The sequence below is a fragment of the Leptonotus elevatus genome, chromosome 4 (assembly GCF_054856555.1).
Source record: "Leptonotus elevatus isolate MCC_2025b chromosome 4, RoL_Lele_1.0, whole genome shotgun sequence".
NCBI lineage: Eukaryota > Metazoa > Chordata > Actinopteri > Syngnathiformes > Syngnathidae > Leptonotus > Leptonotus elevatus.
In genome coordinates, this window is record NC_141242.1 from 4,573,673 (window position 1) to 4,600,985 (window position 27,313).

Here is a 27,313-nt window from a genome sequence, read left to right on the forward strand (position 1 = left end):
ACAAACAAGAATCCCACGCAAGCAGGAACTTACACATGAACGTAGATTCGAACCCGGAAGCTCTCAACTGTGAGCCACACGGTGCCAACCACTTTACTCACCATTCTGCTACCAACAGGAAGCTTGCATAATCCAAATAAACAACGCGTTTATGGCTTTAATGTGCAAGCCATGACTTGGGCTGCGTATGCGCCTGCAGTGAGAAGAGCCCACTTTTAAACTTTGGAGGGGGGGAAAAACCCAAAAAAAACCACACATCTATTTTAGCAGCAGGTTTGGGGTCTCCGGGGCAGCAGAGGAAGCGGGCAGAAAGCGAGAAAACAAGAGAAAGAGCGAAAGAATGGCTTAGTAATTACTTTGCAAGTCCGGATCCTGCAGGGATGATTGGTGTTTAATTAAAAGCCACGGGGCATTCGGGTGTCAATCAAGTGATGAATGGACTCACTGGGACGGTGAGGTCATAAGATAACACTAATCTACTTTTCTCGCCAATTCGACAGCTTGCTTCGTTTGTTCTTGAACGGCTCTGCCACTCTGTGGCCAAAATGAAGCCGGCATGCAGATCGAAGTTGGTCAAAATGTTTCACTCCGCACTCAATGTGTTCAATTGAGGTTTGCGTGATGAAATATCACACTTACGCAACTTTCGTATTATTATTATTATTTTTTTTAGACTTTAATGACGCGCCCGGTTAATTGGCGGCAACTTACAGGTAGCTGCCGCTGGTGAGGATGAGGAAGATCTGCGGGTAGTAGACTGACAGCAGAACACTGCGCGACGAGAACAGGATCATGATGACATGGAGGAGCCCAAGCGGCTCAGGCGCCTCAGACAAGATGGAGAAACACACTTTGGAAAAAAAAAATAATATATATATATATAATATAATAATGATTAAAAAAAAAAAAATTAGAACTCTTCTGCTTTTAATTCCCAGTTCTGCATTAAAAAAAAATTAAAAAAAAATCCAGCTCCCGAGTCACGCCGCTCCGAGCTGCCGTGGCCGAATGTGCGGGGCCGTGGCCGGGGTGGGCTCTGACATGTCTCCGCGGCGGCGGCGGCGGCGGCGGCGGCGGCGGCGGCAGCGCGGTGATGGTAGTAGTGGTAGTGGGTGATGCGTTCAGGGACCTCGCATGGCAGAAAAGTGCCTGTGCGCGCTCGGCTCCGCAGTCGCGGCTGCCATTGGGCGGCCGGAGACTACTGCAGTCCGCCCACTTTGCCACGGCGGGACAATAGGAAGAGGTGGGGGGGGGTGACACTGATCCGAGGTTTCATTCATCATCAACTCAGCGCTCCCCCACCACACCCCCCCCCCCCCCCAAAAAATCCCTCCCAAACATCAACAAACACCGTCATCGCAGCTCCGTGCGCTCAAAAAGAGGAGGGGTCAAATCAGCACTTTTTTTTTTTTTTTTTTTTGGCAGGATGAGTCAGTCTGCATCCACAAGTTGGTGTTATATGCAAGCTTTGGGCTGGAACGACAAATATTCCCGTAGCACCACTGTCTACTTTGTCGAGGCAGCTAAAATAGCACAAAGTTGCATTCTCCTGCTTAAAAAAAAAAAAACGCTTGAAAGACCCTCTATATAAGGGGTGGGCAAAGTATGCCTCGTGGGCCAAAACGCGGCCCATTCTGTTCTTTCATCCGGCCCACTATGAGTCCTGGAAATGTTTTTGTTAATTTTGTCATTTTTTCCTGTCATTAGTTAATTAATAATTTTTATTAAATGGATGAATAATGTGTTCGAAGGGATGTTTGTGTTTTGTATGGAGCCGAAATAATCTGTTCATTCATTAAAATGACATTAAGTTTTATTTGTTGCTCTATTGTAAATAATCAAATGAAAAACTATACACAATTTATATTTTTGTTAAGTATTTGGTTGATTATTAATAAATCAATTGAATATTAACATTAATTAATTTGAAATAAGCATAACTTTATCTACAAATTAAGCAGCCTATCCAAGTTAAAAAAAAATAAAAAATTCAAATTCCAAATCATTGTACCTAAATGTTTGAAAACAGTTCGATAAGATGAAATGCAAATGTCCCAATACGGACGTTTGATACCACTTTTTCAGACCGATACCAATACAAATACTCTCCGATACAAGTACTGATATAGTACGTTCGATACATAAGATTTCCCCCAAAAAAACAATGACAGGCAATTGAATTAAATCTATGTATCCCAAAATAGCATTTTCCTTAAAATTGCATGAAATTAATGGCAATTTTACATTCTGATTTCACATTCGTAATCGTGAAATGGCCACAAGAGGGGGTCAATACTGGTATCGGCCGGATACTGACACCTGGTATCGGCACTCATCCATCCCTCGTATTTTACTTCAAAGTTAACACAACTAAACGCTACATGACAAATGAGCCGTACCACATTGGGGGAAAAAAAAACATTTAAACCACATAATTAAAAATATTTTGCACAGTTTGAACATTTAACTGAGTGAATCTCGCATACCACAAGTCCACGTTTCAGACTTACAGAATCACTTCTTATGGGATAAATAATATGAATGTTTTAAGGATGCATTCATGTCAAGCTGTTAAGGATCCAGGCATGGAAATGAAACAGTTGGACAAATAACTATTCTGTGTGTGTGTTTGTGTGTGCGTCTTCGCATGTGTGAGTATGTGAGAGTTGCTACGGGCCTGTCAGTCAACACCTGCAGGCTCCAGTCGTCGTAAATGAAGCGGGCACAATGAAAGATTTAGTGAAAGTAAAGGGATGGAAGGAATGAGCTAAATGGTCGGGCTTGGTAAACATAGTAAGAGCACCCCACGCATGCAACACACACACACACACACACGCACACACGCTGCATATTGGAAGTACACTGTCATGTGATATGAGCATCTGTGGAGCTTGAAGTGTGTTTCACGCTCCACTCCACATGAGCTTCTTCTCCTCCTCCCTACTTATGTATTTATCCCACTATCTGGCGAGACACTCAGCGGCAGCCACAACATGAGGTACACCTGCACAAACAAACAAGTGGAGGATGCCCAGCGGCATACATCCATCCGTCCCTCCAGCAATGTTTATATTTTGCAACACAGAGCAAAAATAGTGGCGTGTGGCAGGTGTATTTCTGCTCATTGGAATTGAGGAGAATCGGAGCCAAAGGTGCTTTGCGAGGCAGCAGCTCTTAATGGACAACAGGAAATGGCATGCAAAATTATGTTTATGTTGGAGTAGAACTGTAGGATGATTTTTTTTTTTTTGCATCATTAAACAGGGTGCGAAATAATAGGACCTTTTTTATTTGAAAGGGAAAAAATGAATTACAAGTCAATCTAAATGTCAAACATTCACTTGAAGATTATTGCTCCATTTGGTGCAGGGGTGTCAAACTTATTTGTGTCAGGGACCACTTTGTAGTTCCCTGTGAGGGCCGTTTTGAGAAATGAAAACAAATATTTCATCTAGGGGTGTCAAAATTAGTGTGTTCATTTAAAGTTCCTTTAACGTCACTATTTAATTAAATTTAATGTAATAACAATTTAAATAATGATTTTTGTTTTTTACTTTAAATCTATTTTACAATTTAAAAAAAATTCACCAACGTCTTACAAATGCAATTATGCCATCTAGTGGCAGAAAAATGACCTCAACACAAATCTATAACACGTTTGTTTTTTACTGTACAGTTGATCTTTTTCATTTTAACTAAATTTTATGAATTATTATGAAATTACTGTATCAATGACTAAAAGATGCCGCCATATTTCTATTAGTTTAATGTTTTTTATTAATTTTTTATTTTAAGAGTATGAAAACATATTTTATTGTACATTTAGAACAGATATAACATTTTGGATTAATCGTGAGTTAACCATTCAAGTAATGTAATTAATTACGATTAAAAAAATTAATTGCCTGACACCACTAGTTTCATCGTATTTAGGGAAGGGGCAAGTACTGATACCAGGTATTAGTATCGGGCCGATATCCTTATTTCAAGGTATCAGACCTCACGATGCCCTCTTGTGGCAATTTTACGATCGGGAACTAGAAATTAGAAAAATAGAAAAATTCAATTAATTTCATGCAATTTTAAGGAAACAGGCAATATTGCGATATATAAGTCTTTAAAAAATATATATATATTTGTCATTGTTTTTGTTGGGAAAAGTACTAGTGTTAGCGTTGCTTGTTAACGGTATCAGTCTGAAAAAAAAGTGATCTAAAATCTCTTATCATATTACATATTCAGAACAAATTGAGCACCAGTTCTGAAATCTGTGCAATTGTTGTTCAAGTTACTGTAAAAAAGGGTAACAATATATATATTTTTTTAATCCAAAATCTCCGTTTTTATTTATTACACATTACCACTTGAAATTTGAGTACAGATTTTAGCAAACATCATGGATGTTGACACGTGATTTGCTTTTGTCGGCCACATACAAGCATGTGGCGGGCCGGATCTGGCCCCCGGGCCTTGAGTTTGGCATCAGTGATTTTGAATTACAGTGGATGGTCCCTGAGTTGGTACCCTTTAGGAGCACACCTGGAGCAGTTCCTACTTATAGAGTGTTCTTTAAAACGATTGACAGTTTTTTTTTTTTGTTTTAAAGTATGTGGATTTCTGCCCTTAAAGACCAACAATCTCCTCAAAGTGCAACAATCTACCCTGTTATTAAGCACGCCAGTGTAAATTGTGCGATTCCACAGACTGCCATGTGTGTGTCTTCTTGTGTGTTCCTCTAAAGTGAGTGGAGGCGGTGAGGGGAGGGATGAGGAGAGTTAAAGCTAAACAGGTAAAAACTCAGTCTGGGCCAATGGAATGTGGAAATACAACTCTGGCGTGGTGCTATTAAAGAAAAAAAAAGGTATGCATGGTTGCAGACAGCAACTGGAATGGTTGGGAATGACACTCAAGCACTTCTTAAAAGCTTAGTAATCAATGTGCTTTACGTGATCAGCTTCATGTTGGATAAGCTCAATAAATGGTCCTCTTTTTTTTTCTTTTTTTTTTTAGGGGGGGGGGGGGGTAATGGTTAAAACGAAACAGAACTAGAGACTCACCCGAGCCTGAGGTAGATGATGCCCAAACACAGGAACACGGGGTACAGGGTCCAGGTTCGGAGGGGCTTGTGCATGGTCGTTGCCACTCCGTCCGTGGGCCATGCAACTGTACGTACTGGATGCGTAACCGCCAAACGACAACTGGTCCCTCGCAACAGGCCTGCTAACTACAATTAAACTAACTAACTAACTAACCCTTCCACGTGCACACATGGCGACTTTTTCCCGAGGCACCCAGCTCGTGTGGAACCGTCCCCAGGGTGCAGTCCATGGTCCGGTCCCGGTCGAAAAAAAGCGGCAGGTGAGATGAGCCGTCTCCACAATGAGATTGGATCACTTGTTCCGTCCTGTCCCCACACTTTTGCTCTAATTAAGTATCCATATGAGCACCTTTTTTGGGAATTAACTCCATGGTGTTCTGACGCCAGACAGGTAAGGAAAGCCTTGCGCAGAGGTGCACGCCTTCTTCTCCTCCTCCCTCCCTCCCTCCCTCCCTCCCTCCCCCTTCCACGCGCGGATATGCAGATAATAAATGGGGCCGGGCTTTTCCTTCCACGATCGCCTCGTTGCAACACAACAAAGTGATGATGTGAAATGGTGCCTTTTATATGCACACAAAGAGAGAGGGGGGCCCTTTTTTTTGTCGCTTTGCGAACGACGAGTGCGCCTTTTGCGGCTTTTTTTTTTTTTTTTTTTTTTTTTTTGCGCCACAACAGCACGCCCCATAAACCCAAGGCGCAAGTGGAATGTCTCTTCCACAAAGCGGCAACGTGACTAATAATAACAATAATGACTAATAAGAATAAGGAGAAGAACGCAGAACTGGCGTCAGAGATGCGGGAGAAGTCGTTGAGGATGTGTCAGTCACGGTGATTGGTGATAAATTGCGTGCAAAGCGACATAAATTATATTGAAGACGGGGGGAAAAGAGAGAGAAAATGTTCCCATCACTCGGGCTTGATTGTGGTTGAATTTTAAGCAGATGTGCAGCAAGTCTGAGTGCATGCGAGTACGTCACAAGACTCCCCCTGCTGTCAGAGCGTGGGAATGACGTCTAAACTCTTAACGGCGAAGCAATATGCAAACACGATCGAATCAAATGTATTTATTTGTTTTAAAAAAAAAATCATTTATCTTGCTAATTAGTTGGTTAATTGACTTTATTTTATTATTTTTGTTTGTAATCAAATGTTATAGTTCATTGAAAATAAATTAATTAAAAAGGCATTCATTTACACATTGCTCGAATAAATAAATAAATAAACCACCAAATTAAAACTTGCAACACCAGTGGTCTCAAACTCACACCCCGGGGGCCATTAGTGGCCAGCAGAACGATATTTTGCGGCTCCTTACTTCAAGTCATCTTTTTTCTTTTCTTTTTTATGCCGTATTGTTGCCCTTAAGTAACACCAAGTGGAGTCGTAGACTCGTAGTCACATCTTTTTCAAAACCCGCTGTGAAGAGAAAGGTTGGCGATGAGAGCAAGAAAATCACAAGACATAATTGTTTGTGGTGCTCAAGAAAACAGACCTGTACCAGGGAGATGATCTGAGAGACAAAATAATCGTTAATGTTCTGAACTGTTATTAATAAATATTAAGAAGGTTGGATTAGTTATACTATATTGTTTTTTTAATACCAGAATCCCTTTTTTGTTAAATGCTTGATGCGGCCAAGACACAAATTGAGTTTGAGATCCCTGATAAATACATATTTTTTGTCTTTTTCTTTTAACTTGGCCCACGTGTTCATTTTCAAAATAAAATGTGTACTGTAAATAAAACAACTTGTCATTTGAGGTGGCACAACCTTAAAATATAAATGATTGAGATTTATGACCACAGTGTTAGTCAGCACACACAAAAACAAGCAAGTTGTTTGCTCCCCCCCCCAAAAAAAATTGGCAGAGTATTTTTTCTTTACATCTTTAAGTTGGTAGTTGGTGGTAAACTCTTATTTCTTTATTGTGAAATGTCAGGAAAGCCAACTTTCACAAAAGCAAAAATTTAAATCTTTAGTTGAACTGCCCAAGTTTGTTGCCTTGAAATTTCGAGCGCGCCCAACTGTTTTGCCCTTAATCACAAAATGTGCCTTCCTATGATCTCAGGAGATTCAATACAGGAGCCGCTTTCATCATTGTGAGTCATGCGGCTAAATAAGGCCACCCAAATATCAGAACCAGCTCTCGCTGTAATGCAAAGCAGTTCTGCACCAGCACAAACCGCCGTAATTAACGTGCTCCTAAATGACGGTTTATGGCCCTCGCGTGACATGTAAATAGGACGGCACGTGTCCCTAATATTGCGGTTGACCTGTGTACAAACCACGCTCTGTGTGTATTGAAGCGCAATTTTGGTTAAGAATCTGCATTCTGGTGTCAGTAATATGATTCTCGGGTTTCCACACGCACCTCAAAAGTATCCGTTAAGAAAATAATAGTAATGTGAGGAATCTTTATTTTCCCTAGACCAGTAATAGTCTACCGCTCATCTGGCTTCTTTCCTCATCTGCCTGGCAAGGGAAAAAAATGTTTTAAGCGTGCTCACCCTGCTCCCACCCTCGACCAAATTTTATTATGCTAGCATGGTCCTTTGAAGCCACGAGCGCCGCATGTTTCCAAGAAAGAAAGTGCATGTGAAAAAAAAAAAAAAAAGGGGGCTAGCATGCTGTAATAATGACGGCGTAAACTACAATTACAGACGCGAGCTATCTGTGCGCGGCGACCACGAGAAACAGACACGACCGCAGGGGCCTTTTGTTTCATGGCATCTCGCCGTTGCGGTTGTCGAGGCCTCTCCCTACAAAACACGCCCCATCAAAATTCCAGACGGATCTTTTGGAGACGTAATCAAAGTCAACGTACGCGGGTATGACGGCGACTTGTATTTGATGTCTGGCCTGTAAAACGGCCACCTTGTTTGTCATCATGTGAACCTTTTAGTTGGTTTCATTAAATGCTAGCATAGCCTACACACACACACACATACATATATATATATATATATATATATACATATATATATATATATATATATATATATATATATATATATATATATACATATATACATATATATATATGAAAAATGTATCTGCTGTCTTCATTGTTGAGCGCTAAAACCACGCCGCGCCAAATAATGGCTACGGGAGGCGCTAGCCACCAGCAAATTTGGCCTCGCGGCATCTTTATTCCGCATCAAAATTCTGGCATCTGTGTGCATAAAAAACAATAAGTGTGGCCTGTGACTGAAACATCCTCACTGGCTCGCCCGTGCAACATCGAGAACAAGAATGCCAATAGAAAATAAAAACAGCAAAATGTACACCCAAAAAAATTGACAAACATCCTACCTGTGTGCATAAACAACAATGAGCATGGTGATGTCCTTGCTGGCTCTTCTGAAGGTCAGAAATCAAACAAATAGGATGTGCATTAATCGCCATTAGCGAAATTAGCTTAGTCCGTCAACGTACAACGACTACAACGTGAGCCCAAAATCACGCAAGATAGCAACAACAATGGATTAACAACATACTGGACTGTAGCATAAAGTTTTATTATTTTAATCATTGTGACTGTTACAGAATAGCGAGAATAGCCAGGCCTCGCTATTTTACATTTTAAAATATATATTTAATCTTTACAATAACTTTTGGTCAAATTTATACATACATATATATATATATATATATATATATATATATATATATATATATATATATATATATATATATATATATATATATATATATATATATATACATATATATATATATATATACATATATATAGCTAGCTAGCTAACTGCACTCTGTAGCGGTGAAGATGTTACATATAGCTAGCTAGCTAGCTAGTTACAGTCTTTAGTGGTGGAAATGGCCTAGTAATAAATTATTGATAGGCCCATATTATTATGAATGATATTGAAGTAACTCGCAATTGTGCTGGAAAACCATTGATGCGAACAAAGGTCGTCAAGTTGTTATACAGTAGGGCAGGGGAGACTCATATGCCAGGCACGCAACATGCGTCACTTGGCGCTATTATAGCAGTTTATCGCTAATCTACCCACAATTGAGTACGACAGTTTTCAGCAATTATCTTCAAAGGTGTAATGTATTCAGGAACAAATTTCTAAATTAACTTTCCAGAATCTTCAATGTTTGTCAATATTAGTATTTTTTTTTAGGTGGTACTTGAGCTAAACATTTTTGAGAAATACTGTTTTAAATGGAGCAGAATTGACACTAGAGGGTTTGGTGCGCGTCAGCATTATGTCACTCATTTTTGGCATTGTCGTCTTACACACACACACACACACACACACATAAAGACTGTCGTGCACGCCTAGCCGGCCCACGAATGCGACGCATATCCACAAAGTCACAAATCAAAGTGAAGAGCGAACACACACAGCGACACACACACTTAGACTGTAGCACTTGGGTGGTACGCAGCGGATCCTGTGACATGCTGTTTATTTAATTTTAAAAAGCTGTGGCAGGGATGAGAGCATCTGGGTCAGGAAGGACATATCGGTCCAAGCGAGTCAGACGCCACATCGCCGCTCGCGTCTCATGCCGCCACCCCGAGGGCCCTTTTGTGCCTGGAATATCTCGAAGGAGGTCGCCAGCCCCCACGTTTCCGCACTTCAGCTCATCTCACCTCGGAATGCCAAACTCTGACCCGACAGCTATTTTACACACTGCTCCATGTTCGCACCAAGTGGTACGCTTGGCCTTGGTATCGAACGCCACCTTTTAAGCAACGTTGAGTGGTTTATACCCGAAAATATACCAGTGGCAGAGCCATTGCGAAATGTATCAAATCAGGCATTTTCCACCAAATATTGTTGTATCAGCCTTTTGCCTCGAGCCAGATGGAATCGGCTTCAGTCGTCTGCAACCCTCAATAGGATGAGCCGTATGGAAAATGGACGCACGGATGTCGCTGCATCAGATTCTGTATAGTTTGGAACCGTCAATCCGTAAATCTGGCTTGTGTTTCCACCGTGGAGCGAGTCGGCAGGATGGCAATAGTTGAGAGATGTCGTAGAAAACTAATGATTGTGGATTAACCAACTCATTTGCACACGTGGGTGCCAATAAGAAGTACAGTACAGATACCAATGGAAACGCAAAAAAAAATGTCGTTACGCAATTTGAAGTTCTTCCGCGACCGCACTCATAACTCACAACGCTTGTATCTCAAATAATCTTTCCCCCATTAAAATGAATGAATACCTAATTTGCTCCCAAAAACGTGTAAATACGTTCTAATATTAAATATTACCATACTCCCAAAGATGTATTTATTTTTTATGCTAGAACATACAGAAGACTGTGATGCAGCCTCTGAACTGAAGAGAATGCTTGAAGGAATGGTAGTTATTACAAAAACGGCCAGCGGGTGGCAGCAGAGTATAAGAGATCAGCCAGGGCCACAATGCATTTTAAACCGATTTGTGAATAATGATGAAACTTATATATATTCTAATGCTAATTGCTGCAAAACAGTCATGGATTGAAATGTGCTTTTTTTTTCCTGATGAAAGAAGAGGCTCCTTTGGTAAGTTCCATGTTTTTATAGCAATAGAGCACAATATTCTGCGGGCCTTGCAAAATGAGTCAAAATCCAGTAAAACAGATGGGAGCAAAGGGGGTTGCTTCAGTGAAAATGGCTGGGAATTAATGGGTTAGTCTGTTCCAGCCCCGCAAAAAATACCAAACAAACTTTATTTAAACATACAGTAATAACAATTAAATACCAATGTAAAGAATTCAGCAGTTTGTGCATCATGTGCTTCTTTTGGTGTGCGCACATTGGCCACCAGGGGGCAGCATAATGAGAAGAGTTTCACAACCAATATTAGCCATTTTTCACAGAGGATAAAGAATATTTGCCTGGGAGTATATAGTAACTACTACGACATTGATGCTAGTTTTGATATCCGGTCCATAGTGTTTTGAATTGTGTGTTAGCATCAAGCTAACATAAGAAGCCTCACTTGCCTGTTCCTATTAGAAAATGTAATTGGTGTACTGTTCAATTTGAACTCATTCACTGCCTTTGACGGTTACAGATGTCAAAAATTAATTTGAACTATTTTTTTTATTAGTTTCACATTTTTTTCCACTTTTGTTAACAATAGTATGAAAACCCAGAATTTTTTTTATTGTTCATTTAGAACAGATATAAAATTTGTGATTAATCGTGAGTTAACTATTGAAGTAATGCGATTAATTACAATTGAAAAAAATAATCGTCTGACGCCCCAAAATTTTTAATGATTTTTTGATTACTTAATTATTTAAACCCAAGATTAATCACAAATTGTATATCTCTTCTAAATGTACAATACAAATATTTCCTATGTTTTCATACTCTTGTTAACAAAAGTGGGGAAAAAATGTGAAACGAATAGAAATAGTTAGAATGAATTTTTGACGTCTCGAGCCGTCAATGGCAGTGAATGAGTTAAGCTGGTGCTCTGCTTATATGGTGGAGCAAGATTTGTAACTTTTTGAAATTGCTAAAATATTGTAGAGTTAAAAAAAATGCTTAAAATACCTTCATCAAAGGAATGGAAGTTGGGAGTGAGGGACACCTAGTTTTTAACCTGGATTAAAAAAAAACGTTTTACTTGAGGCTGACTTCACTTCCGTTGGCAGTTTATTCCATTTGCGTGCAGCATAATCGCTAAAAGCTGCTTCACCATGTTTGCTTCGAAATCACTAATGGATCCGAGCCTACTGGGTTTATATTCAATTAGCATGTCCTAAAATCATGAATCGGCAGTCGGTTTACTGTTCTCAACGTGTTTTCAGACAAACGTTTTCATTGCTTCAAAACATCCGCTCCATTATCAAATGGTTTTGTTCATTGAACACGCAATCTCCACGCACCGTCGCGTATCTGCTCCATTCGAGCACACATTCCTCCCCAAACGGAGGAAAAAGGGGGTTGAAAAAAAATCTCGGTGGGGATCGTATGGTATTTTGGCTCACTTTTGGCCGATGTGTCGCGCTGTCGTTTGAAATGTTATGAAGCACTCTTGACCGACAGGCGAAACGAGCGACGCCAGCCGTTTGCCCGCGTGTTTGCATGGGAGCCGCTTCAGCTGGAAACCGTCAGATGACTGAAACGCGCCGCTTGCCAAAACCATAGAGTGGCGTCTGGGGCTGGGTCCACCAAATCCACAAAGGGCCCCAGGCAGAAGGGGGGGTGGGGGGGTTAAGGGGATAGTACTGTATGTACTACCAAGACCCCCCCCCCCCACTTCTCCCCTTGCATTCCCCTCATCTTCCCTCAACGCAACCAAGCATAGTTCAATGCAGCCATGGAGGGAAAGTCAACTCTGACCTGGATGCCACATGACCTTTCATATATCTAACTGCGAGGTCGGAGGTTAAATCAACTGTGCCGGTCCTCCCGTGCTGACCAATGGGTTTGACCTTTTCATTGCTCCTCTTCACTCATGACTTTTTTTGGGGGGGGGGGGGGTAAAGAGGAAAGGGGGAGGAGATTAATTCCTATAGTCACAGCTACGTCAAGCAGCTAGTAGTTTATTGCTGTGTACGTTTGTGAACACTCACAGTTTGACTGTCAATATCAAACGCATTCTTGGTTTGATTTAGCACAAACATCAGTGAAAGTCAGAGATTCAAAATTTAAATCACGTGTGAAAAGCGTCAAATTTAGCTCACCAATAAAAGACGAGTCGATACCTATCCTGATAAATTACAAAGTGGAACGATTTAATTCAGTTCGATTCAACGCACTCGCATCTTTTAAATAAAAATAATAATAATTGAGGGGGGGGGGGGGGGTTGCAAAGCTAGTACGTCTGTTTCTGTTCATTTCAAAATGTTCTTTTTGTTGAAGTTGCTTGTTACATATTGCATGTTTTTACATGCTTGGCCAATAAAGATGATTCCGAGGGCCAATCAACCTCTCATTCCTTTATTGTTGTTTGTGATTCAACAGGGTTGCAGTTTTTCCATTGTAGTGTATTGGTATGTCCGCGGGGGGGGGGGGCAATCAACAGGTGTGCGGGTTCAATTCAGTCACGCGGTGGGCTTTTCATGTTTTTGGACTTCGAAGAAGAGACAAACGCCGGCAAAAAGGCCAGAGCTTAGATTCGAACTCGGAATTGCTGAACTGTGATGCAGACTTGGGAACCACTAGGCCCGCCGTGACTAATTCATTCGCCCAGCGTGCTTGACTTCAACAGGACTGAGAAAGAATTGCACCACAATTAGCCATTAACTTTCGTTCCCCTTTCGGGCAAACTTTGCGGACACATCAAATGCATTGCTTTGACATTGAAGTTGACATACTTGTGAAAGCTCAACAGAGAGCGTTGACTCAAGGCGTGGACCCCCCCCCCCCCCCCCCCTCGTATTTGCACCTGACCACGGCCGCGCACCGGCCCGCGGACACTTGCGCGCACACACAAACACAACCTGGCTCTGACCAGCTGGGAGTGTTTGCAGTGCGAGCGGCCTCGCACATTGTACGCTCCGCCTCGGCCCTCGCACAATGGGCCCTGTGCGCTGTCTGTGTTTGCACTGCGCCTACCTCAAACAGCTCGCGTTTCCGCCCCCCCCCCCCCCCCAATCCCCCGCCCACCCTTGCTCTGATGCTGGCGTTTGTCACAAACCACCAAAGCTTGGCCTCGGGTCGCGACGGGGGGAAAAAAACAAGCCGGGCCAAGTTCATTGAGAAATCAGCTAGAATTTGAGCAATGCGACCGAGTACGTTCGGTCGCCGCGTTTTGTTTTGATAGTGTGTTTTTTTTTTTTTTTTTTTCACCGGCATTCCGAAAAAGGTCACGCAGATATCGGTTCCCGCAGTATTTCATAGCGTGCACAATGGCGGTCACCAAGAACAAACCCGCCGGTGGGAAGCGGATGGTCGGGCCGAGGTCAGCGGCAGTCACCAGATGAGATTGACGGAAGTGAAATGTGCTTGTTGCCTGAGGAATGATGAGATATCTTGCCAGAACAGCAAAAGGTCAAAAGTCCTCACACTCTGTGCATAAGTAGAAAGTACAGGTACTTAAAAACAGCAACAACTCTGGTAAAAGTACTTATTCAACTCTTTTAGTTAAGCAAAAGTTAAAAAAAAAAGGTACAGACTGAATTGTCTTTAAAGGGAAAGTCAACCCCCCAAATTTCTTGACAATAATATTTTCTATGCAGCCCCCTCTTGTCTAAATACGGCATTCTGGTTAATATTGCATTAGTGGAATATGAGTTAAGCAGCAGAATCCAGCAGTTTTTAAAATCAATATCAGAAGGCGGCCATTTTGCCATTTGCTGTCCAGTGAAAATGATATCACGGGTCTCAGGTAACAACCAATCACAGCTCAGCTCCAGAAAACGGGTGAGCTGTGATTGGTCATTGCCTGAGCCCTGAGCAACTGTGATGTCATCTTCAGTCGACAGCAAGAGGCAAAATGGCCGACCCCTGAGATGGATAAAAGCAGCTGGAATTTGCTTAATAACTCATATTCCACAAATAAAATATTAATAAGAATGTCATGTTTGGAATCGTGAGGTCACATATATATTAATGTCAAGAAATGTTTACAGTTGACTTCTCCTTGAAGTACAAACTGTGAATTAATTTTTTTTTGTACAATAGCCATTTTGATAACGTGGAAGAACGATAAAATCATCCTATAGTTTTGCTAGAATTGTGAACTAACTATGAAAAAGAATGCAAAATTAGCTGATACTAATTTTTGTGTGCATTTTTAGGCTGACACGGAACAATGCATTCACGATGATGATTCTTGTAGTATCAAATTTGAATGACTAAAAAAATATCACCAGGTATATAAAATAAGGCTCAAAAGTCATGAAAAACTGTGTGGGCGTGTCCACTGGAGCCAATCTTCACCTGTCAATCAAATATGTTGAATCTGTTGAATTATTAACATTGTTTTTCAGTTTCAATTTATATTTTAGCCGTTTTGGATTTAGTTATAGCTGTGTAGCTCAATGAATAGTATTGTCTATTGTATTCTTATCTGTCTCTTTCGCCTGAGAAGAGAAGGGCAACAAGTTTAATTTTCTAATTATCTAAAAGGGAGTATAGCCTAGTACCGGTCTCAGTCGGTCGAAGAGACAGGCTGATTTATTATTGTTCAAGTCTAATCTGATTTGTATTCCTGGGAACTTCTGCCTTTTTGTGAATGGGAGGGGAGAGGAGACTTTTCGTATTCACCCACTTTTCAATAAACAATGATGTGCAGGAGAAGGAGGGACACACTTTTGAACAGAACACTGCTTGGGTGACTTCATTTGTGTGATCAGAAGCTTCTGATAATGATACCTTTGCAAAGGGTCTTCTTCACCAGAATCTCACCATTCAGTTAATTGAACACGCAAAGAGTAGAATACAAATATTGTCTACTCTAACAAATCGTACAGTATGTGTTGGCTGTAGTTGTAGGATGAAAAATATGTGCCGCCCTAGTGTCTTTGTTGGCCCACACAAAACCACACTTAGCAAAGCGCTAACATATTGGCCGACCCCGCCATGGTCGAGCGAGCGAGCTAGCTTGTGGGCTAGCTTGCGTAATAAACAGTTAACTTTCCCCAAGTGTCTCTGTTGTGTGGATCTACTCGCAGCGCATGGAGTTGTTGGACGTCACGGACCCAAAGCTGGTCCGCGAGCCCACTAGCGGCTAAGGGCTAACAAGCTACAAGTTGCTAGCTAGTAGCACGCCGATGCGCAGCGGAACCATCCAACTCGCCATCTGCTCGCATTTTGGCGGTTGTAGGCCTAGCTAGATGGCTAACTGCACTCCGCAGTGGTAGAAATGGGCCAAGATTTTATTAAGTATCTCGCATTTGAGAAATAGAAAGCCGCAGATGAAATGATGGACTTCGGTACTTGTATAGTGAGGGAGGGTTGACATAAGCACTTACCAACTTCAAACATATTTAAAATATTTCAAACCACAAAAATGACTTTGAAGGGGTTTTAAAATTACAAACTGATTTTGGTCTTCCTTGGACTTTGCCAGCTAATCGCATCTACCAGTAAAATAGTACTTTTCTGTTTTATTAAATTATTGTCTTCGTCATTCACACAATGCATTTTTTTTAAATTACAACAGCATTGTTTCTCACCATTCATTTTTTAAATAATAATAAAGTGGCTCTGCTATTGTTAACTTAATTTTCCGCGAACATATTAACTCATCGGGCCTCGACATAAATCACAAGTGATGATCGCGCATGTCGAAAGCATCCCCAAAGTGTTTGGCAGTTCACGTCTCTGCATATTGAATCCATCCGTACTGTTTATCCTCACCGCTGAAAGTTTTTCTACTCTACCCAAAGATGTTTAGCATGTAAGCATGTGGTTTTCCTTGCATGTTTTGGCACCGGCCAACGTCTTGGTATACCATCCCGCTATCAAACCATGCAATGTTACAAAAGCTCGCCGATGTCTCGACGGCGTAATGATACTGGCGGGGCACGGACAAAAAACGGTCACAAGAATGTTTCCTCAGGGTGCTGCTATTTTTCACCGAGGCTGATGTTAAGCGATTTTCAGGCTCGTTTTTTGCTGTTGATATAAGCGAGCAATTAGCTCAAGCGATCATCCATCAAATCCTATTTGCATACATGCCAAGATTTTTATGTAATCCATTGCTTGTCTTAGCTCTCTGGAGTGTCCGGCGGCAGCATATCGATATTAAATATGATGAAAATCTTAAATTGTATTCCAGGCATGCATTCTGGAATTTGGCAACGGCAAGCTAAGAACATAATATGAATAGCGGTATGTAGATCTGGATCTATGGTCAATAATCAACTAGATTGAAATCCTGACTTTACTGTATGTCTTTGTCCTGAAATCCCACTTGTTACCATTTCTAACCGAGTGACACCCACAGCAATAATTTTTTTCGAATAATATGACAAAATTAATAAAATACTATGCTCAGCAGGGATGATGATTATTTCCTGTGTTGATGAGTGCAGATCTTTTTCTAGTTGAAAGGTTGTTACATTGATTAACACTGCTGATTCTGAAGGCCTTGGGCAGATTACATTGACATGGCAACACACAGAGGATGAACTCTGATAGGACAAAAAAAAATTAAATAGGGCTGCTCGAATATGAAGGTAACATTAATCACGATTATTTTTGGTAAGAATTGAAATCACAATTAGGACGATCATTTATTTTTTGGTACAAAACAATTGGTACAAAAAATGTTTAAATGTAAAAATATATATATTAAGATAAATTAAAAAAAAATTGAAACACTATACTTTATTGAGTAATAATTTCATTTTGATATCATAATAGGACACCATGAAAGTCATTAAAGCCAAAAAACCCAAACTGATATGCCAAGTATGATGGCATTAAAAAAATTTGAGGACTTGGTTAAATGTACCTTTTACAGGAATTCATTTTCACCATTTGAGTCACTATAGCGTCAATCGATGGAATCATAATGATGTCGTCCATCCGCGGTGAACCAGGAAGTAGTCTACTAATTATCAAAAGAGTACTCTGAGTAACCAGAGATTGCAAATCCAGGTCCAGAAAGTAAAAACCCTGCCACAGTTTGGCTTTAGCCCCTTGTGCTAGCTAGCTAGCTAGCTCCCTAGCAGGTAAACGAGCACCAGCTAGCTTCTGAGGCTAAAGCAAAACTGTGGCAAGGTTTTTACTTTCTGGACTTTGATTTGTCATCTCCGCTGAGTACTTTTACTTTTGGTTGTGATGTGTAGATGGCATTTAGAAAAGCATCAAAGCCATTTGGCAAACTGCAGTTTGAAGCACTGAATTCACTTTCTTCTTTGCATTGAGCAAATTAGCATTAGCATTTTGCCAGGAACAATTTCTATCGTTCATGTACCGCGATGGAGTCGCCGTTTTCTGTGGAAAAGCCCGCAGCGGTCTCAAGTTGAAGGTCTTTAGGTGGGTGGGTTCTGTCGGACTTACCTGAGAGTCTCAGGTTGGGGCTCTGCTTGTCAAACACTGCATCTCTTTGTTGTGTCAGCCACACATTGAACCTCGCAGAGGCCTCGCGCTCACAATGGATGGATCTGTTACAACGACACGCACACACACACGCAGACGTACACACACGGTGCTTGTTTGCCTGTCTGACTGCGCGACACTAAGCTGACATCTCCAATCAGGCCAGGGAGGTTCTTGAAGTGCTCGCAGCCTCGGCTAAGGATGACAAAAGCAACCGGACCTTTGGCCTTAACCGCCTCAAGCGCCCGAGATCAAATATCATTCAACGCCAATAGGATTCTTGCGTGGATATCGAATAGAGCAGAAGCTGAAACGTTGACAAAATGCTTTACCTCTCACCGTAGCTTTTGTGGCCACGTTTGTTAGCATTCGAAACAAATCGGACTCTCCATACATTTCACCAAGATTTAATAACAAAACAAACGTACATTGTGATACAAACTTGACGTCTCCGTCTTGACAACACTCAAAATGAACAGATAATAATCATAATCACGGAAAACATGAACAATGAAGACGTCCAGTGACATGAGTGCGTATTACTAGCTTTATTTTTTTAATTTTTTAATTGTAACAAAATAAATGAAATTTAAAAATCTAGTCAACTATGTTAATCACAACACAAAAAAATGATGGATGGTTGATACCACTTTTTTTTCAGACCAAGACCAGTACAATACTCATCTCTTGAGTAGTTACCAATACTAATACCAAGTGCCGATACCACTAGTACATAAAAGTCCCCCCAAAAAACAATGACAGATAATTTTAAAGAAAGATCTCTATATCTCAATATAGCATTTTACTTTCTTACTTACTAAATTAACTCATTTACTGCCATTGATGGCTATAGATGTCAAAAATTAATTTGAACTATTTCTATTAGTTTAACATTTTTTCCCACTTTTGTTAACAAAAGTATGAAAACCTAGAATTTTTTTTTTTTTAGAAATACAGATATAAAAAATGTGTGATTAATCGTGAGTTAACTATTAAAGTCATGCGATTAATTACAATAAAAAATGTAATCGTCTGACGCGACTTAAAGATTATAAAAAATTTGGGGCGTCAGGCGATTAAAATTTTGAATCCTAATTAATCGCATGACTTCACTCGTTAACTCACAATTAATCACAAATTTTATATATGTTCTAAATGTACAATAAAAAAAAAAGGTTTTCATACATTTGTTAACAAAAGTAGAAAAAATAGTTCAAATGAATTGTTGACGTCTATAGCCGTCAATGGCAGTGAATGAGTTAAGGGCAACTTTCTATTCTTCTAATTTCTCATTTCCAGTACCGATGCTGGAAATTCTTCTTTTTAATCTTAAAATGGCTTACCGTAATCGGAACAAATGTCACAAATTGATCACAAATGAATATTCAGCAATACCGTGAATCCACAATACCTGAGCTGCAAAGTCACGAGGGAACATGAAGCTTCGTGAAGCACTTGCGATATTTTTAACTCCTCTAGATGGCACGCTTGGTTTAAACATGCAGTGGAAACGTAATCAATTTCCATTGCGCTAGCCCTCATCACCAAGAGCACCATCTAGAGGAGTAAAAAGGTCGCAAGTGCTTTATGAAGCTTCATTTTCCCATCACTAGTAGATATACAGTATATAGATATAGTCTGAGTCCCATCAAAGCAATGATTGTCTTGATGTAATGCAGTATTCCACCATAGGGGGCGACAGAACATGCTCCAGCTTTAATAAATTGGGAAGAAAGAAAATAATTGCACCACCTGCTGGATATGTTGGGTTACTGCCTCGATTGCAAAGTCACCACAGGTGCATGTTTTTAACATATGCTGCTTGGTCATCGTTTTTTTTTCCTTCCTCTTTTTTCTAACATCTCTCCAACAGAAGCCATTCTCATGATGTCACTTTTGCCCACACACACTCATGCACACTCTATTTCAACTCTCGGCCTGCGCTTGGCCTCCCGTTAACCCCCGCGTGCGTGCGTACGTGTGTGTGTCCGGGTGCAAAAGCCCACTTTGTTGTGTCTGAGCGCTGAAGCATCCCAGTGAGCAATGGCTTCCTGTGCAAAAGTGACTGTTATTTCAAATCCCGAGCGCTGGACTGGCTGCGGTTGGTCGGCCTGCGTTCCCCCCCCCCCGCGACGCACGGGGGAAGGAGATATTTCCGAAAACTGAGCAGCGCCGAGCAGCGCCGAGCAGCGCCGAGCAGCGCCGAGCAGCGCCGAGCAGCGCCGAGCAGCGCCGAGCTCCGCCTCCAGGTCGGATCCGCTCCTGAGTGTCTGGAATTTGACGGCATGAGGTCAAAGGGGGTTTTAACTCATTCACTGCCATTGACGGCTATAGACGTCAAAAATTAATTTCAACTATTTCTATTGGTTTCATTGTAATTACAATTAAAAATTCTAATCGCCTGATACCCCGAATAAAAAAATAAAAAAAAAATACAAATTAAGGGGGCGTAAGACAATTAAAATGTTTTATTGTAATTAATCGCATTACTTCAATAGTTGCTCACGATTAATCACAAATTTTAGATTTGTTCTAAATGTATAATAATTTTTTTTTTTTTAGGTTTTCATACTCTTGTTAACAAAAGTGGAAAAAATGTGAAACTAATTGAAATAGTATTAATATTGATTTGTTTTATGTTTATGTGTTTGGATTGTGGTGACGCTGCTGGGCTTGTCTTCCTATTTGCAAATGGTTCGATGTGTGGTTACCTAAAATGCGTACGCATGCGCATTTTGGACGCCATCCATTTTCTGTAGAGCTTTTTTTTTTATGAGGGTGCGAGCTGGAGCCTATCCCAGCTGAGGTGTGGTACACCCTGGACTGGTGACGTACTCTGGTGGTGTACTTGATATCACATATCTTCCAAATGACATAAACCGTACACTGATGTATACGACCGTTCGCGGCCACATTTAGCAGCTACGAACGGTTTTGAGTCTTCACCGAACGTCACATCACATCTGCCTTTGGAATGTGTGAGGAAGTACCCGGAGAAAACCCGCAGCGGAGATTGGAGCCCGCGCTACGGGCATTGGGCGCCATCTTGGAAAAATATTTGCGGTACGTCTTCGGAGACAAAACACATCATTCACGTCTTCGTGACGGTCCAAGTGGCGTTTGCAGCACAACTTCCATTGCACATTTAGTTCCATGTGCGTTTTGGGTGACTTGATTGGTGCCAACAGCTGGTGAGAAGCATCCGCCATCATGCTTTCTTTGGGTCGCGCCATTACCTCAGCACGACAGTGATATTTTCCGCTGTTGCAAACCAAAAAGTGCAAAAAGACATAAAAGGCTTCCCAGCGTGTTTTATCATGCGATGGTGCGACACTTTATTTACTCTTTATTTATTTTACTGCACGCATTCCCTAAATTAAAAGACGCCTCTTTGTGTTTGGAACGAATTTAAAAGAAGCCATCTGCATGCGATGAGAGGCCATTGTAAGTGTGGAATGCCATTGGAATTGTCACATAAAAGACATTTATGGAGGGGACGTTCGAAGAAGCTGCAATTTTCCCAGATCCCAACTGCCACTTGTAATAAATGAACGCACAAATATGAATCGCCTCAACAACACAAACAAAAATGAGTCCAAATTCTCACAGAGGCGTTTTTACAACATCAGGCAGTGAACACGTTGGATGTCATGACAACTGTATACAAATGATGTTATTGTATGTGCTGATGAATAAGTACTATAAATATTAGGGGTGTGCCAAAAAAATCGATTCTGATAAGAATCGCGATTCTCATTTAGTACGATTCAGAATTGATTTTAAATGTCCCAAAAATTGATTTTAATTAAATCATTTTATACTGTTTTCCCTTTGTGTGTGCCTTTATTGGGAGCTCTGTTCATGTTGTACCCGATTTGGCCACTTAGGGGCAGTGTGTTTCCACGCGGTCTGATACACTGTTAAGTTGTTGCCACATTAGAGAGTAGAAGGAAAAAGTCACAATCAAGTTATTCCAATAAAAGTTGTTTTTTTGCAGCGTGGAACCGTTCTTTTGAGTAAAAAAAGTGCCGCGAGTAGCGCACTAGTTAGCATTAGCGAGTCAGACTGGAGTAAATCATTACGATTCCTTGAACATCTTTAAATTGAAGCAAAAGTCATTGTCAATCAAATCATTTTGAATCAAAAATCGTTATTCATCGAAAATCGATTCTGAATTGAATCGCACACCCAAAAATCTGAACCGAATCGAATCGTGAGACATTCAAAGATTCCCACCCCCATTAAATATAGAACTGAACATGAATAGCAGCGACAATAGTCAGCAGCAATGTATCGTTGGCATCGGATGGAATCCTCGTACCTGCCAAATCAACCCTTTTCAAAAACGGAATGTTTGTTTAACAATTAACGTTGAATCGTCAATGAGTGCAAGCCATCTTCAACAAATTACTGTGCATTGGTTAATAAAAGAGGGGAACACCTTTTTTTTTATTGAGTTAGGTCTACAGTTGTTTTTAACTGATTTTTGTTTGCGGAATCCAAAACTGATCTCGGTTTTTGAGCTAGAGGATCTCCGTTTTCTTTACTTACATTTTATTTATTTATTCATGTATTTATTTATTAAATTAAAAAATACAATAATAATGAAGTTGTTGACATTTTTTTTTTACTTTGAGTTGTGCAAAACACAATAACTGCCACTCAGCTCAGCTCACAATGTGCTGTTCTCTTCTCAGACAGTACACAACCCCTGACCATTTATACGAAGAAAACTAGTATTCCACTTTTTTTGTTGCACCCTCTGGTGGAGAAGAAAATTGCAACATGACAACTTACCTGTGATACAACTAGCCGCCCGGTCTCCCAATTGAAAAGTAGGAAGAAAAGTCAGTGGCATTACATGTGACGACTATACTTGAGTCAGCAATACTTCACATGCAGCACGCTGTTGGTAATTACACCAGAAATCGAGTAAATGTCGGCCCACATTTAGCAGCCCAATGTTCCCTTTGGATGATTCTTCTTGTTTTGTTTTTTTCCAGCCCGTCACGGAATTTATTTGTTTTCGGTCAAAGTCATCCACCTCCGTATCTCCACCAGGCAATTTCACGCTCGGTAGTGGTCGGCCTACGAGTGGATTAGAACTTTTCCATTGACCGCTGCTATTGCGGAGGTTATAATCTTGCACCCCCCCAAAGACAGACTTCCCGTTAAGCCCAGGAAAGTTGTCAGACACCACTTACTGGAATCCCGTGGAATTCGCAGCAAACGCTTGCTGGCAGATGCAGACAACGCATTGTGTTCAGCGAGTGGTGGAGGGCGCTAATGCGCGCGTCTTTGTCTTGGTTGCCGCTTGGCCGGGAATAATGGTTCCCGAGCGTGCGCGGCCCTGGCGCCGTTTGCCGGCGGACAGATAAATCAACGGTAACTGAGCGATTAATGCGAGCGAGGATGATGATGATGATGATGATGATGATGGCAGTTCATGTGCTATCGGAGCTTGGCGCGCGCCACCGCTTTTCAAACTCACACTTGGCTGATGTCATCAAGAGGCCATGGATGTGATGATATGTGTGGGAATGTCAACACGTGCGGCGGGATGAATGAGGTGCGCTTAAGATCGTAAATGACATCAATGTGTTGCGTAATCGCCTCTCACGCAAGGCCTTGGCATATCTCGCCAGACCTCAGATCAGTGACCGGCTGGAGGAAGTGTTGTGAGCTTTTTCTTTCACTTATTTTGTGTGTTATCAGCATATAGTGGTCGAATAGAGGAGAAATATGATCATATCCGGAAAGTAGTACATGTCTCTGTCCTGGCTTCTTGTACAGTAGCAGGTGGAGGGAATTATGAACAGTTCAAGATAGCAGTTAGTGTTAGCAGTTAACCTTCAGGTCTCTGCTAGATAACAAAAAAATAATAATAATGTAAGGAAAAGCCTACTAAAACATCTGAACTTTATTTGGAGTTAATCTGAGGCTTTTAAAATGGTGCCAGGTGTATACTGATTGATGACTTTGAATGTGATTGATTTTATTCTGAGCATAGCCACATCTCACTTATGAGGGTATTCTCACTTGTGCAACCACGTTATTATTATTATTATTATTATTATTAATATTATTAATTAATAAAATATTATTTTTTGTTTGTTTGTTTTACTTCCCCTCGGCAGCAAAAACGTATCTGGGTTTTCTTCTCCTTCCTTTGTCAAAATATTTTTGTTCAAACGTAGGGAGTAAAAGTAATGACACATCAGGGTAAATACAATAACTTGAAAAAATTAGTAAACTTGTATTTTTACTTCGCTACTTTCTTTTTTTTGTTTTTTGTTTTCTTTCTTTTTTTTCTTCTTTTTAAAGAGCTCAGTATTCATTCGGTAATGTCATCATCATTGCTCTTTTTTTATATATATATATATATTTTATTTTATTTATTTATTTATTTATTTTTTGGAATGTGGGTGAGTATGTGCATGTGCGTGCGTGCGTGTATTTGTTACTTCGCTTTCAATTGACTCGTGTAAAAAAAAAAACTGACATACACCAAGTGACTTTTTACAGCAGTTTCCATTAGATGGCGACAAAGAGTCTTGGTCAAACCTTTTTTTTTTTTTTTAAGTGTGCCACGGAAGAGACTGCAGGATGACTTTTTTTTTCTTTGAGGTTTAAGTAATTACAACCCTCATAAGTAATAAAATATTTTTTTAAAAAGAAGAAGAAAAGAAAAAGAAGACAAGTCCAGCTCTGATATGGGCACGTGTGCTTTGTTTTTAACTCTAAATGTGTCACGTGATAAACCCGGTACAAGCAGCTTCCTGCCAGCATGGGGCGCTGTTACACAAGTATTGATTTTACAAGTATTGATTTTTTCTTGCGAGGCAAAGCAGGGGCAGTCGCTTATAATCTAAAACAGGGGTGACCAAACAGGGCTGCAGACATGAAAAGCAAAAGATGTAAGAGCCAATTTCTTCACCTATGATCTTGTTGCCAAGCTAAAACCAATGTGTAGGGAAATATATGCAAAGTGATTTTATATTGTATTTATGCAATGGATTAAAAAAAAAAAAATCTACACACTACTGTTCAAATGCTGTTTTTATTATATATAAAAAGAGAACAAGATAAATCCTTTTAAAACTTTTCCCACTGTAATGTAACCAATACACGACAATAATTAAATACATTTGAAATACTAAATATACAACTGAGATAATGTGGTTGCACAATCACACTCACACAACTGCCACCATTTAAAGTGCCTCTGATTAACACCAAATTAAGTTGAGATTTATTAGTAACTAATGATAATGATAATGATAGAACTAACAAGCTTCCACTGAAATGAATGGAAAATGCAAGTAAGCTGTTCCAACTCCCCTGCCATGAAAATAAAAGAAAACTGTTACCAAAAATTGTTTTAAACATGTTTTTATAACAACAAAAAAACACTTGATTGTATTATACTATGTAAAAACCCACAGTAACAACATTTACTCTCCACATAACCTACAAACGTATACAAATGAGTTGAAAACTATACCCAATGTATTGTCCTTTCTCGTTCTTCTTCTGTGGGCTCTGCTGGCACTTGGTGACACATTACCGCCACCAACTGATATTCTCCTGCCACTGCAACGAAAACCAATCGGTGAATCGATGGTGGTGGAATGCTGTCAACTTTGCTGCCGCCACCTAGCGGTGGGAGGCTGAAGCGCACTTCAATCAATTCGCTATGCATCACAATATACAAATAAATAAAGAAATAGTTTAAAGGGAGACACGCAAGCAAGATTTGAGCCAATCAACCCCATTGGTAGGTCGCAAAAGTGAAGCGTGCAAGCCTTTATGGCCCGTTCCCGCACCTCCCCGTTTGCTGCCAAAAGCTGAGACGATCCAACAGCTGGCAAATGGAGGCCCGATGCCTGCACGAATATCACTAATAACTTCATTAGCACTCCCTGACTGCTGCCAGCATTGCGTTGGATTAGATTCCATACTCATATATCTCCATACAGACACTATACTGTGTGTGTGTGTGGGGGGGGGGGGGGGGGGTGGTCTTGTTTTTGTCACATCGTGGGGCCAACATTTTGGGATTTCACATAGTTGTGGGGCCCACCCGTCCATGTGGGGCCATTTTACTGGGCCCCACAAGTTTAGACCTCTTTTTGAAGGTCAAGACTTGGTTTTAGAGTTTAGGTTTGAATTGGGTTATGGTTGAGGTTAGGGTGAGGAATAGGGGTCGGCCATCATTTTTGATGGTTGGGGTTTGGGGGAAGGGGCTAAGAAATGCATAATTTCTATGAGATGGCCCCACAAACATAGTAAAACAAACGTGTGTGAGGGGAAGGGGCTAGGCAATGCATTATGTCAATGAGATGGCCCCACAAACAAAGTAAAACAAACGTGTGTGTGTGTGTGTGTGTGGGTGTGGGTGTGGGTGGGTGTGTGTGTGGGTGGGTGTGCGCGCGCGTGTGCGTGTGAGTCAAGAGCATATCTCCTCAAGGTCTCCAGAGTGCAACATAAGACAGGTCCAGATATTGTTTTAAGTGCAGCATGCAAATGCTCCGTTTGAGATTTGTAAATGCCGTCACGTTTTTTTCTGGTTCGGTGCCGGAGATCGAGGAGGTGAAAAATGTGGTTCATGGAGAACTCAATGCTTTTTTAATGAATAATAATCACAAGAGCTTGTGAGTGTGTGATTAATCCCCGGTGAGGAAATGTCATTCATGTGTGTTTTGTTTTGTTTTTCTGGTAGGGATTTTTTTTTTCTAGCCTTTTTTGCACAGCAGTGGACGTACTTATTTATTCATGTCTCTGTTTTCATTTAACAACCTCAACTCAGTGTGAGGCAACCGCAATGTCTTATTGAAATTTTAGAGGACACGATGCCAATTGCAGCTCTTTGTTTGGAAGGAGGAAAAGCTTGCATTCGTGATAAAACTGTAGTGACACATTTTTACAAGTTTTTGGATTTGACATTTGAGTGAAGTTATCATAACAAGAACTATTTTGGAAGATAGCAAACAATTCTTTGAAAAATAAGCGTCAAGCTGTTTAAATGCCACTTTCTCACAAACGAACAAAGAGAATTACATATCTTAAAATTGCCTAGCTTAATGCTAACATATAATGCTATTAATAAACGACTAACGAATAGTACTATCGATGTAGCGGTGTTACAAAGCAAATGGTTCTCAAACTGCGGTACGAGGATTTTTAGTGGTAAATGGGCTCCCTCTTGTGATATGGAAAAGAATGACAGCATGAC

General features: G+C 40.6%; 1 protein-coding gene across 2 annotated transcripts in view; it reads right to left on the reverse strand.

Annotated features, from left to right (window-relative positions):
- Window positions 1-5,496, reverse strand: part of wnt7bb (wingless-type MMTV integration site family, member 7Bb) — a 41,940-nt gene extending 36,444 nt beyond the window's left edge. The window contains exon 1 of one of the 2 annotated variants that reach the window (XM_086073195.1): window positions 5,058-5,496. In XM_086073195.1, coding sequence (XP_085929321.1) covers window positions 5,058-5,131 — 74 coding nt within the window. In that variant the 5' untranslated portion in view covers window positions 5,132-5,496. Of the gene's footprint in view, window positions 1-711; window positions 1,197-5,057 lie in introns of those variants that run through there. The other variant, XM_086073194.1, reaches the window with a different exon arrangement.
- Between the last annotated feature and the right edge of the window lie 21,817 nt (window positions 5,497-27,313).